Below are 14,072 nucleotides of genomic sequence, written 5' to 3' on the forward strand. Positions count from 1 at the left end.
AAGTTATTAAAGCCCACTGATATCACTTGGATACATGTTCTTTAAAGGCCCATGGATTTAATGCTTGGTCACCAGCATGTGCTGCTATTGGGGAGATGGTGGAATTTTTAGGATGTGGGACCTAGTGGAAGAAAGTTAGGACATTGAAGATATGACACTGAAGAGGTTGTTGGTACCTTGTTTTTCCTCTTCTTCTTCTTCTTTTTTTTTTTTTTAAGAAAGAGAGAGAGAAGAGAGAACTTTTTAATATTTATTTTCCAGTTTTCAGCGGACACAACATCTTTGTTTGTATGTGGTGCTGAGGATTGAACCTGGGCCGCACACATGCCAGGTGAGTGCGCTAAGGCTTGAGCCACATTCCCCAGCCCATTGTTTTTCCTCTTCTTCTCTCAGTTTCCTCTTCCACAACACTACCATGATGCACTGCCTCATCACATGCCCCAAAACAATGGGGTCAAATGACTGTAGACTGAAACCTCAAAACTATGAGTCAAAATAAAACTTTTCTCCTTTTAAATTGTTGCCTCTGGTATTTTTATTATAATAAAGAAAGCTGACTACGCAACCAAAACTCTTCTAGAACAAATTTGAATTTTTCTACTTTTTTAAGTCTACTAAATAAATAAATAAATAAATAAATAAATGAGTTTTTTCTTCTGTTTTGCTGTACTTAACAAGTCTAACCACTTACTATATTGGAAATTAGATGAGAGCACATCATAATCAAATCTCTACTACTCCCTGTCTACTGAGATATATTATAGATATACAATGATATATGGATTTATAGAAGGGTGGATAGATAGATGGATAGATAGATAATTATATAGAAACAAATACATAAATCCAAGACATTCTCTAACCAGAATAGCATAATTACTCCTGGACTTTATCACATGTACTTTAAACAGATTAGTTTCATATGTAACAAAAATAATGCCAGGTACTAGCAAGTGTTCTAACATTTCTTGTTAATAACTCTTTTAAATGTTAAAATGAATGATTTGCCAATAATTTTTGTATAACCACAATTTGTAATAGTATATATGTTCAATACATATTTTTAAATCTCTACTCAAAAGTTGCTAATAATCTTTTTCAAATAGCTGGCAACAAATTAAAAAAAGATAAATATTTAAAGTACATTTGAAATAGGTAAAGATTAATATGAAATTATCAATTCAATATTATATTGGTATTTTCACCAAAGAATATATCAAGTAGTGAATAAGAATACATATATATATATATATATATATATATACACACACACACACACACACACACACACACACACACACACATATACATATATACATTTCCATTTGAAGAGATATGCTCCAAATTTACTTCTGTAAAAACTTGCCATCACTGATAAATGGGCATTCTTTATGCAAATAATGAATTAATTAAATATAAATAAATATTATTTTTGATTCATTTATATTTTCCTCCTTAAGTTATATTATCTGTTTTACATTTTTTCATCTCATTTTTCCTGTTATATTCATGGATTTTAGCTGAGAGCTCAGATTGATATTTCACATTTTAAGATTTTCATGTTCTGATTGAGTTTCAAGAACAAAGATGGACAATATGTTATGTCCAATAAGTTTGAGCTACTAAAAGGAAGATAAGGGGAAAGAAAATGGAGTCAGCATCCAATTATCTAATCAATGGAAATATTTATATTTATTTAGGCAAAAATATTTTTCCTGATTTTTTTTCCATTTCTCATAAAACTGTTTTGTTCTGTCAGGGCCTTCTACAGGAATGCCCACATCTTCTGTGCTAAGCATATTTCATGAATACAAACATTTAATTCTTTAAGTTTTACTGTCTGAATCAGTCTTCCATTGCAAATAACTGAAAAGAAAACATAAATGGTCAGTTCAATGGATTTGGCTTCAGAGAAGTCTTTATTTAGGGATCAAATGCTGTGGACAAGAGTCTCTCTCTGCCCTATCCCCTGCCCCTCCCCACTCCTTCCTGTTGACTCCATTTTGGAGTAAAATGCACTCTCTTGGTTCCAAGATATACCAAAGGTATATGCTTTCTTGTTCACTTTTAGTATAAAATGAGTCATTGCTCAAAGTTCAAAAATCACATTTTGGTCTTGTTTTGCCAGATTGGATCATGGTTCCATTGTCACAATATCTTTAATGTGAAAAGCCAATGGGCTTGAGCCAGTCAGGATCTATTCCCAGAGTCTGGAGTTCTACCAAACCTACTCATAACATATCACTTAAAGTGTTAAGTAAAAGGTCAAAAATTCTACTACATTTTTTACTGCAGTTTATAGAATTCTGATTTGATATAGATAGTTAAATAAGTATGATAAATAGTTGATTTGCACATTTATTTTTAATGTACTATAGCTGAACCTGAGTAGTGAAGATTTTCTTACCCTAAAGTTCAGGGATGTACGCAGAGAATTTAACAAATGAGAAGTTATACTAATTTATGTGTAATGTGTCAAAATGCATTTTACTGGCATGTATAACTGATTTAAACAAATACAAAAAAGATGTCCAACATTATTTTTTAAATTCATAAACAATAAGCATAGTTCTAGTTGCTTAAAAGTCCATCACCTCAGTGTGTCTTATAGGCGATTATCAGAAAACTTAAACATTAATAATTTTGGATATGTGATGAGTGTTATTGTCCAAAACATCAGGGTAAAGGAGGTCATTACACTATATTTTTTTTTATTCTTTTTTTCTTTAGATTAGTTTATGTTTAATCTCCTACTCAGACTGCTTAATCAATATTTGGGAAATATAAGCATTTCATTTAAAAAATGAAGCTTCATTATAACATTAAATTTCTTTCTATGATTGAAATATATGTCTGGATTTTTCTAAAAAACAATAATAATTACTATATATCCATAAAAAAGTTGATGTGGCCCAATTTCATAGAAATCAGGCCTATCTCATTACATCTTTAACACTGGATTTGTAAGAAGGTTTTAGCATATATCTCAACTTTGTTTATCAGCATCGTACATGTTGTTAATTTATTATGGATATATACGGAGACAGTATCATTTTGTTTTGCTAAGACATTATTTGCAAATGAGAAGGAAATTAACATGTTTACTCAATAAGGAAAAGATTTGCTAATTCTCCTAACATTTTATTGCACACAAAATTAGTGGGGCATATATCATTGCCACGACATGCAACTAAATCATTCAGGGTCTCTCCAGGTGAATTTGGATTGGCACAAAATAATCACACAAAGATAAAGAAAATACCTTTTTCTCTGGTTCCAGTGACAGTTCTCTATCTTAGGGGTCCACTGGAAAGAGAGCCCATCATCTGAAATCTTTAATTTTATAGCAGGGGACACAGAAGGAGGTTCAATAGAATGTTCTTTCCAAATAAGGCAAAGGGTCAGGTTTCAGGGGCTTGAGTCTAGCTTAGTGATGTCAGTAGATTGATTGACATCTTCACAAGTCACACCCATCTCAGGTGCTATGTGGGAACACAGGCAGAGAGGGAGAAAAGTACACAGGTGTGTTGCACGGCCCAAAGAGCACTCAACATCAGGCCAGTCCTCCCATATGCTCAGATGTTCATAGTTCACATACACAGCCCATGCCTGGCCCACAACATATCATAATTTTATTTTCACTACCACGTGGAATGACAGAGGGTTTGCTACCTTCTGTAAATGAAAGAAGTACTTCTAGTTGGGAGGTGAGATAGGGCCAGTTAAGGTACTAATGCAGGAATTGAATACAGTGACTGGAATGCATTGGGAGTTCAAATCTGTAATGACTTAACTAATGAAGTCAGAGCCTAAGTCTAGTTCTTTACAAGTTCAGATCTTTTTTTATGACTTAACTATCATTGTGTTGTTGCTCACAGATTTTAACAAAGCATGTGATCAGTTTCTGCAGCTCTCAATAGATGACAGACAAAAAAGTCAAAATAAAACATAAACCTTCCTAGAGAAGTCCTTTGAGGGCATAGGCTTATTATTGTTGTCATTATTATTGTCTACTTTGCTCAATTAATAAGGAGTTGAGGAGGTTCTTGGTCTATAGAATGTTGAAAAGTATATGCCTCTAACAGAAAGCCATCCTGGATGTATTCAGATTTTTTTCAAAAAGCTTCTTCAAAACATTTTTAATGCTTTTGTTATCCAGAGAAAACCAGATGAGCTAAAACACAGCCAGCTGCAGCTTTCAGAGGTGAACACATACACACACACAACAAAAAAAAAATAAATAAAATAAAACACCAGCTCTTAAGTAATAGTTAACAGCAACTAGAGACAAACCTGACAATATGTAAAGAGAATCTCTTCTTTGAACTCTAATGCTGAAGTTGGAGGCAGAAACAAGATACAGCCCCTGGCTTTCATCCTACCATAGGTAGCTTAACTACTCTGGTTTGATCCTGTGTGGCCCAACAAGGCCTGACAAACAGCGCTGCTGTACCAGAAGCATCTCTAGGGCGATGATGCGTATAGACAGAGGGATTTTTTAGTCAATTGCAGGAATTAGGCTTTAATGCTTTATACTAAAAGACTTCATACCCCAGATAGCTGCCTGCTATCCACTGAATCTTGGCAGGCAGCAAGACTGCTGAAGCAGAAATGGGGAAGCTATGTTAAGCAGATTTTCACGCATGTACAAAATGCTTTATTTTGTAAAGCTACTTTTCTTTGTAGCAGTTCAAAATGCAATTTTTTTTTTTAAACCTCTGAGTTTGGTCCACTCTCAGTGTTTACCAAAATTACTTTTTAAAAATGTCTCTATAGAGCACAGAGCAGATAAATGTCCCCTTCATCAAAAGTCAATGTTTTGGAAAGAAGAATCCTAAACATGTCAATTAAAGAGATTTTTTTTTTAATGATCATAGTTCTTTCAAAAATGACAAGACACACAGAAGGATATTAAATACTTTACCATTGTTTGGAAGCTCGAGAGGGCTACAGATGTTGCTTTTGCTTCTAGTTGTTGGAGAAGAGATCAGTTTTGCCACAAGGGATGCAGAAATGGGCTGCACCAACAGGGAGGTGAGGTTTGACTGGTTTTGTCTGAAGCTTCCATCTGTAGTCAGAAGAGGAAGGAACATTGTCCTTAGTAAACAGATATTAAAAATAATCAAGGAGAAGTTCTTTGTAATAAGTATGTAAATCATGAGCAATAAGTTTACATTTGTTCATTTGTTTATTTACTCCTTAGTTACACTGTGTCTACTTATTAAAAATGATTTGAGATACTTCATAAGAATCTAGTCCAATTACAATTATGTATCCTATTAAAGATGGCAGATTGTACACATACACTTACCTCCGTTGTCCCATAAAACTCCATTAAAATGACAATAAAGGAATGAAAAAGAGTAAATCCACAGGGGCAGAGAGAATAGACAGTAATACAATTTTAGAAGTTGGAAAGCAGATGAGTTAAGTGTCAACTGACATAACAGCCCTGAGGAGACCAAAATCTCAGCCTGCAGTGAGAAACGAGAAGCAGCACAGTTATAACCGCAGAACTCAGAAAGGCTTAGGGATTGGCAAAAACAGCTCCCTACTGAGGCAGGCATGAAGATGTCTGGATTCAGAGGATTGAAATAGATTCTAATTGAGAAGGAATCTGTCCTACTGAGCTTCTTGCACACCCAGTCAATGCAGGTTCCTATTCCTCCCTCATTCTAACAGAAAATAGAAACTCTGAATCTGGAGACACCAGATACAGTGAAGTAAGTGATACTAAAAACAGGATGTTGATATTATTGCTGAGACCCTTCAGATGTTTTACCTTTCTGACACCCAATTCCTTCCGTCCAGGTAGGTCAATAGAAGATTGTCTAGTAGCAAATAAGTTCAGCCTCAACCAAAAATATCTAAAAATAATGAAAATCTAGAGGTCTAGCCAAAAGTAACTCTCTCAAGACATCCTGCATTGGAAATCATTACTCAATAAATTCCACCCCTATGCAAAAACTTCAAATCAACTTAATTTTGCTATTTTTAAGTGTGAGCTTCCACCATGAATACTGTACAGTAAGAGGGATGCCCACTGAAGCAGCCCAGTGAGGATGAGAGGAAGAGGCCAGGAGTCTCTGGACGGAGGTCTCCAGGAAGACAAAATAAATGGGAATACAGATGAGAGCTAATGTATCCAGAGAATATTTACTGTCAGATCAGAATTAGGATTTGAAGAGTTCCTAGACATGTAGAAAAATAAGAAATATAAAGAGAGACAGCTATTAGCTACAAAGGGACCAGAACTTGTGTTAGAAGGTAGGTAATGGTACAGTATGGGTGATATTTATATAATCATAATATAAATGATGATTATTGACTTAAAAGCAAAAAAAATGACATTTTTAGGATAAATGGGGGAGGGGCCAAAGCCCAAGTTCATACATGTGGAGTCTTATGAAAGGTAAATCCATGTTTTTCTGAGTGGTAAGTCAATATAATGGAAAATACTTAAAAATGATGAGATAACCCAAACATGTTGAAAAATAGGAGGTAACTATAAAAAATAGGTGACAAAAGGTATTAAAAGCAATTAAGTGTTTTCCCTGGGGAGACAATTAAAGGATAGGAGACACAGGAAAGGGTAGGGGAAGGTGGCATTTTTATAAATCAAGCTTCATGAAAATATTTGACTAAATAAACTACATTCATTTATAAGTTTGAAAAAAAACAAAATAAAAAAGAGAGAAAACAGCTGTGGTAATGCAAAATGAAGAAAACTGCACAAATACTTAGTAAAAAGAGAAAAAAACTAAATGGTTCTTAAGCAAACATTTAAAAAATAATCAACTGAAATATTTTTACAGAGTCAGAAAAAGAAATACACAATGGAATTACTCTATGAGGCAGCCAATAATTTTTCTGAACAGTCTTATATTTTTCAAAACTTTTATTAAGGAAAATAATTGCTGAAAGTTTTCCCAGAATTTAATTTGACAGGACTGCAGGGGGTGCAGAGCCCAATGATCCTGGCAGGCAGGCTCCAGGAGGCAGAGCATAAATGAGAAAATATGTTTCAAAAGTGTTTCCTTAATTTATTATCTGGAAAACCACAAGGCTAAAAAAATGATATTTAGCTTAGGCCTGTGGCAGCCTTAGAAGTCATGGCTTTGAAGAAAACAATAATAAAGATTTAAGCGTAGAATCAGTTTTGTTATATAAGCACAGCTCTAGTCTTGTAATTTAGTAACTCTTTTCTGTGGATATATGATAGTGCGTTTGGACCGTAGTGTAGTTCACGGCTCCCTGGCCATTTTCATGTCATACTTCCATGACTGGCTATATAATTTGCAGGGCCACGAGCAAAATGACAATGTGGGATGGCCCGTTGCAAAAATATGAAGAAATTCAATATGGCTGTAGCAGAACACTGAAACAAATGTGAGGCCCTCCTGAGCGGGAGCTCTGAGAGACCGCACAGGTCTCATGCTCAGGAAGCAGGCCATGAATGGTCTACTTAGAAGACGACAGTGGTCACAGAACCTGCTGGGACAAAGTGAAGAGGATCCACACACCTCAAAGAGGGTGCTGACAGGCAAAGTGACCAACCCCTGCACACAAACTGCCATCACTTTTACCAATTTTTATTATACATAGGACAGTGAAACGGTATTTATGTGTATGTTATTTTGAAATTTTTATGGATGTTGGATCCTAACAGGTTTCCCATACAAAATAAAATTTCTTAAGTTCCTGTACACTTTACCAGTTCAAATACTTAATTTTAGCTTGTCATTCAAGGTCCTTTGCAATATTAAACTTTATCTTTCCAGTATTATTTCCTGTCGTTCTTCCTCATATGTCTTCCGTTAAAGCTTGATCTATCCCCTACATGTTCTGTGATTTTATCTTCATATTTTTACTTAAGCGTTTCCTTGCACTTTACTTGTTCTTCTCACCCACTACACAAATCTTAAGTGCACAGTGATTCCTTCAAAGCCCAACTCAAAAGTCACCTTCCACGTGAAGTTTTCACTGATACCTTCGGTTCTATGTGATACATCTGCACCTTTTTGGCAATACTTGCCTTTTTCAATTATCATTATTGCTATACAAGAAACACTTCATCTTTTTTTTTTTTCACTAAATTCTAATTTTCTTGGAGAAAAAAACCAATTCATCTATATCATTATATGAAACATAGCACCTAGCACATTGTCAGAAACACATCAGTAGATCGATAATTAGTGAAATAGAAATAATCACAATTATTTGAAAAATAAATGCTTATTTTACTGATTTTTCTGAATGTCTATAACATTGAGCAGGAGCCCAACTGAAGACCAATTTATAGTTCTCTACTTGCTATATACTTATAACTTCTCCAGAGCTGACTGTTCCCTTCTCCCAGCAGTCATATCAAACAGACTTTCCAGATCCATCTATCCCCATCAACCCAATGATTAACCTTGTTCTAACATTATCTGTTATAGATGAATAGTTTTTCAATAAATAAAATCATCTTTGAGATATATTTATCTGCTACTAAAAAATCAATATTTCCATTCCATTTTTCACCAGATTGCTCTACTAAGCACATAAAACAAAATATTTAAAAGTTAAATATGAGTGAAACCCAAGCCATAATTGCACATCCCCAAATCTTTTGATTTTTTGTGCTGCATGACTAATAGACTTGCATTAGTTTTGAAATTCCTGAAGTAAGTGGTTCATTAATTTTTCACCTTCACCTTAATGGAAATTTGACAAACAGTTCACTTCTGAGAGCAGATACTAAAAGCAGAACTTAACAAGACACTAAGATTAAATTATAGACAAAAGTTGCTTTTTTCAAAAACTCAACTATTGAAGAAAAGCTGAGAGAATTTCATTTTCTTACATTTTATTAAAGGACTTTGAGTAAAACTAAACACATATCACATTTTTATTCAGTTATATTTTAAAACACATTTATGAACATTAAATGTGATATGAAAATTAAGTGGAGTATGTTCCATGATACTAAAAGTACTAAATAGAAAAACTGTAACATTACATTTTAGCTCTCTAGCTTTTAGATGCCAACATTTGTGTCATGTTCTGTGCATTGTTTATGTTCCATACTGATGACATCAATTTTTATTTTAATAGGTATCTAAGTCTCTATGCATTCTTTGTAATCTAAAGATTCAAACGTATCCATTCCATCAATAATTCAATCTCACACATACACACAAGTATTCAACCACACATGTACAGCATAATGAAGAATTTGAATATACAGAATTTAAGTCCAACTCCAACACGGACTCACATTTAGAAATGTAACAAATAATTGATTTCACTGTGGTTATATTGTCACCCCATCTACTGTTCCTGAACTACCAAGGTGACCCCAAATGGTCTTCATTTTGCTGACTTACTGAAATAAAGCACACTTTAGCTCAGACATCCAGAGTCTGAATTATAGTGAGTGACATTTAGAAGAAATGAGGTTAAAATAAGTAAATATTATCTATCTGTACATATTTAATAGGTTTCACCTTATTCTTTTCATACTGTTGATATCCATTCACTTCAATCACATCTGGTTAGGTATAATGAAAACATGAGCCCAGTGTGGCAGCACATGCCTATAACCTTAGCTACTCCAGAGGCAAGAGGATCACCAAGTTCCAGGCCAGCCTCAGTAACTTAGCAAGACCCTGTGTCTCAAAATAATAATAAAAAAAAAATGGGGGAAAGAGAGGGCCAGAACAAAGCTCATGGTAGAGTGCTTTCCCAGCATGCATGACACCCTGGATTCAAGCCCCAGTTCAGGAGAAATAAAGGAAAAAAGGAAGAGAGGGAAGAAAAACATGAACACCAGCACCAGTGTGTGTGCGTGTGTGTGAGAGAGACAAAATGAAATACTTTTAAACCCCAATTAAAAAGTCAGTGTATGCAACCAGTGCCAATTATACAAGCAGAAATCTCAGACATTGGGAACCTCAAGATTGAGATGCTAAGAGGTTCTAAGGTAAAGAAGATGCTGGTTCAGTAAAAGAGGGGCCTTGTGTGGATGGCTGATGACAATGTACCACAGTTAGAAGAATAGCAGAGCTTCTGACTTTAGGAGCATGACTCAACCCTCTGCACTTGATATCCCCACCCTTCCTCATGTGTATGTGTGACATTTTTGCTACTCAGTGAAGTATAGATACTTTCCATTCAATGGTAACCCTCTAACAAAGAATGGCCATATGACCTGGACCCTAGTGCATTTTCAAAATCTCAGGTCCCACCCCAGACTTTAAGAATCAAAATCCTTCCTCTAACAAGATCCCTGGGTGATTCATATGAACATTAGATAAATACTAGCCCAAATCAGTGTATACTTTTCCACAGCACAATTCACAATTCATAATTTTCACATCAACAAAAATATAAAAAGCAGAACAAATGGATGAACACTGTGTTTCCTCCCATTTTCTAGAGTTAAAAGTTGCAGAACCTTTGACTACATCTGTAAATCTCAGATCAACAGTTCTTTTGATCTGTTTCAAAATGTGTTACAAGTCTGTTTATAAGCTCTATCTAAATAAATTGAAAAAGGATTGAGAGCATTTTGTTTTATTTTTTGTCCTTTCTTCAAAGTTGAATTTGGTAATTTAAACATCAAAATTATATTTATAACACATTATTTCATTCATGAATAAATATTATAATAGCTGACTGATTAGAAATTTCCTTTCTTACTTTTAGATATTGTAATTTAATATCATAAAAGATTGACAAGCTAAAAGTAAAAATACTGCCCACTTACAAGCAAACCAAACTATCAGAAAGCTGAGAAAGCAAAGATTTTAAGGCATATTTCACCCTGCTTTTATGTATAAGACCCAAATAATCAAATGAGAAAGTTGGCATTAGTGTTGTTATCCCAGAATATATGATTTTATTGTCTTCAGAGGACTGCCACTTTGACAGACATCAGACCATTAAATAACTGGCACAGATGTTTGTTTTTTGTTTGTTTTGTTTTGTTTTATTTGAGCCCATTAAATGTACAGGTTTGTGTTTTTTTAGTAAGTTTTCTGAAATGAGCAGCACATTACAATGGCTGGTCATTTTGCTGTCCTTATGAAGCTATTAATCCCTTATTTTTTTTTTTTAGTATCTTATAACCCACTGCTTATGAATACCTCCATCTTCCCTCAAGCTAGTCAAAGCCAACACTGTGTTATTAGGTTATTACTAAAAATGAAAACACTCAAAAAATATTTTGTGCTATGCCCTCTTCTCTGAATGTGTATATATATGGTTTCCTTCACCATATAGGGCTTTTCTTACTAATCTTTATTTCCATAATAAATTTTCTTTAATTTCACAATATATTTATTGCCTTTTTATCTAATCAATGTAAATTTTAGGACCAAAGACTCAAAGATAACAATTCGCCCAAGTCTGAGTTGTCAGACATCCTGAGAAGCTTTTTCCCTCCTATGTGCTCCCACATAAGCCTTTGCTCACACATTTATTAAACTTACTGTCTCCTCTAATTCCTTTTCAAAAGGTTTTCTACTCACCCCCACAGCATAAGTTCCTCAGGGCTCATTTACCACTGTATTCCCCAGGCTGATCATGGTGCTGAGTAAAATGTGGGCACTCAGTGAACAATTTTTGAATGGATGAGTATACCAAAGTTCAAATGAGCAGTTTTGTTCTGTCTCATCTTGAGACTAAAACCCATGACTCATAAAATATGGAATCATAAAAGTGAAGACACAGATGGCTGCATGCTTTCCTTCACTGTGCCACTCTTAAACAAAAGCATCCTGTGATATTGTAAATATCACAATATTTTAATGCTTAACTTAAGCATCATAAAAACAATTGTATTTACATCTACACCAAAGGGAGTAGAAAGTAACATACTCATTTGTAAAGCAAAATGATTGCTTATTGTGATATTAAAAGATCATAAACTTTTATTTTATAAAAGCAGCACACAGAAAAGTCTTTTGAATATTAACTGGGGCTCTTTATTTCTAACTAGCTCATTTATAGGGATTGGTCATAATATGACGCAGGTCCAAAAGGAGTTATATAATTTTCCCCATGATTAAAAATTATTTTCTTTTATATGTAGACACAAACCCAAGCTTTAGCTGGATGTAGTGGCTCACATCTCTAATCCCAGTGGCTAAGGAGGCTGAGGTAGGAGGGTCGTGAGTTCAAAGCCAACCTCAACAACTTAGCATGGCTCTAAGCAACTCAGTGAGGTCCTATCTCTAAATAAAATATAAAAAAGAGTTGGGGATGTGACTCAGTGGTTCAACACCCTGGGTCAAATTCCTGGTACCAAAAAAGAAAAAGCCCAAAAAAGATTTATATTGGTAAAGTGAAATTATATGGGGCAAAGAATCATAATATATAAATTACCATCATTGTCTCCCTTTCTCCCTTCTAAGGAATATATTTAAATACATGCAAAATTGTGGCTATATAGTCAGAATTTGTTTAAACTTGATAAACATTCAATTAAAGAAAAGTTTTTATTTTCACGTTAAGAAGTTTTGATTAATGTGCAGCTAAGCAAGATGTAATGCTGGAATGAGGCCAATATGCATGGCATAAGCATAGTAGTTAGTGTTTATACCAGTTGACATGTGGTGTGAGCTATATTGGAATGGATCAGTATTGGAAGTTATAATAAGAAGATATTTTCATGCATACCTTGTGTCTGCCAATGTCTTGAAACACATTGATATAAATACCCCAGAGACAAAGCCCAATCCTGTGTTTTCAAAAGATGATGGCCATCATTAACATCTTCTGTTAACACTTTTTTTTTGTCTGATACTTTTTTTAGTGGAGGATTTTATCCCACTGAATTCATATTATATTCTTGCCTTTTATGCAAAATGGTAGAGTTAGAATGACAGTAGCAATATTCAGATATTGACAAGTGCATTTTTAATTCTGTTTCAGAGGAATATATGGATATATGAGGACTGACTTCCCCACTCTATGCAAATCTAAAAAAATTCTGCATTCAACCTTTGTCTACTCCAAGAGTATTCATTTCCAATACATGAAATTTTAGAAACAACCATAAACTATATCTTAAGAAAAAAAAACTGAAGAACAGATAAATGATCTATTTTGTTCTTTACTTCCAGGAGGGTAGTCTAGATTCATAACTGGAATAATTGGCATCTGCACATTACTTGCACCATCCATAAAGTAATCCTCCTTAGAGGCATTACCCCAAGAAGCTTCTCATCTCAAACTTGAAGAGTATAAACACTGGAATGATTTGCAAAGTCTACAGTTTCAGAAAAAGTACACTTTGCATTTTTTAAAAGACAGCAAATAAATATGTGAATGTGTTTTGATTATTTTGTTGTTGTTATTGTTGTGAAAGTATGCAGCCATTAATTTACAATAAAATTCTTCATACCAGATTGTAATGAAAACACTTTATTTTATGAGGCTGATTATATGAACAGGCAGAAGAACAGTACTTTATTTCTATGTTCACTGAGTTTTTAGATATTTACTAACAACAAAAGTGGGAAATTATTAACCCTTGTTTCCCTGATATTGTCAGAATAAATGCACTATATCAATAAATGCACTATATCAAAGCTTCATGTTTCCTTGGATATTTCCTGTTTTTATCTGGCCTTTGCTGTGTCTCTAAGAGAGAAATGACTCTGGGAAAGTTTTCACTTCCTTTGGATTCTTAAGCTCATCATAGTAAGATATTCTTGTTTTGTTTGGTTTTTAATACTTATTTTAGTCATACATGGCCACAATATCTTTATTTTCTTTACTTATTTTTATGTGGTGCTGAGGATCAAACCCAGTGCCTCACATGTGCAAGGCAAGCACTCTGCCACTGAGCCACAACCCCAACCCATGGTAAGGTATTCTTGACATCAATTTTAGAAAAAAGCTTTCTTACCTTAACATTGAAAGAGGGTCTCTGTAAGATACAGCTAAGTTGGAAGCAAATGCCATGATGTAATTACAGAAATGTCTCTTTTGTTTAAAATGGGAAGTACGTAAGATTTTAATAGGTTCCTGTCCTGATTTATTATTTTTTATTACAATATAATTAAGATTATGTTTTATTA

General features: G+C 34.1%; 1 protein-coding gene across 1 annotated transcript in view; it reads right to left on the reverse strand.

The window, feature by feature from the left end:
- Naaladl2 (N-acetylated alpha-linked acidic dipeptidase like 2) overlaps positions 1–14,072 on the reverse strand; it is a 645,091-nt gene that overhangs the window by 321,984 nt on the left and 309,035 nt on the right. Inside the window, exon 6 of the mRNA XM_076867047.2 lies at positions 4,925–5,068. Coding sequence (XP_076723162.2) covers positions 4,925–5,068 — 144 coding nt within the window. The remainder of the gene's footprint in view (positions 1–4,924; positions 5,069–14,072) is intronic.

The sequence above is a fragment of the Callospermophilus lateralis genome, chromosome 10 (genome assembly GCF_048772815.1).
Source record: "Callospermophilus lateralis isolate mCalLat2 chromosome 10, mCalLat2.hap1, whole genome shotgun sequence".
NCBI classification, from domain to species: Eukaryota; Metazoa; Chordata; class Mammalia; order Rodentia; family Sciuridae; genus Callospermophilus; species Callospermophilus lateralis.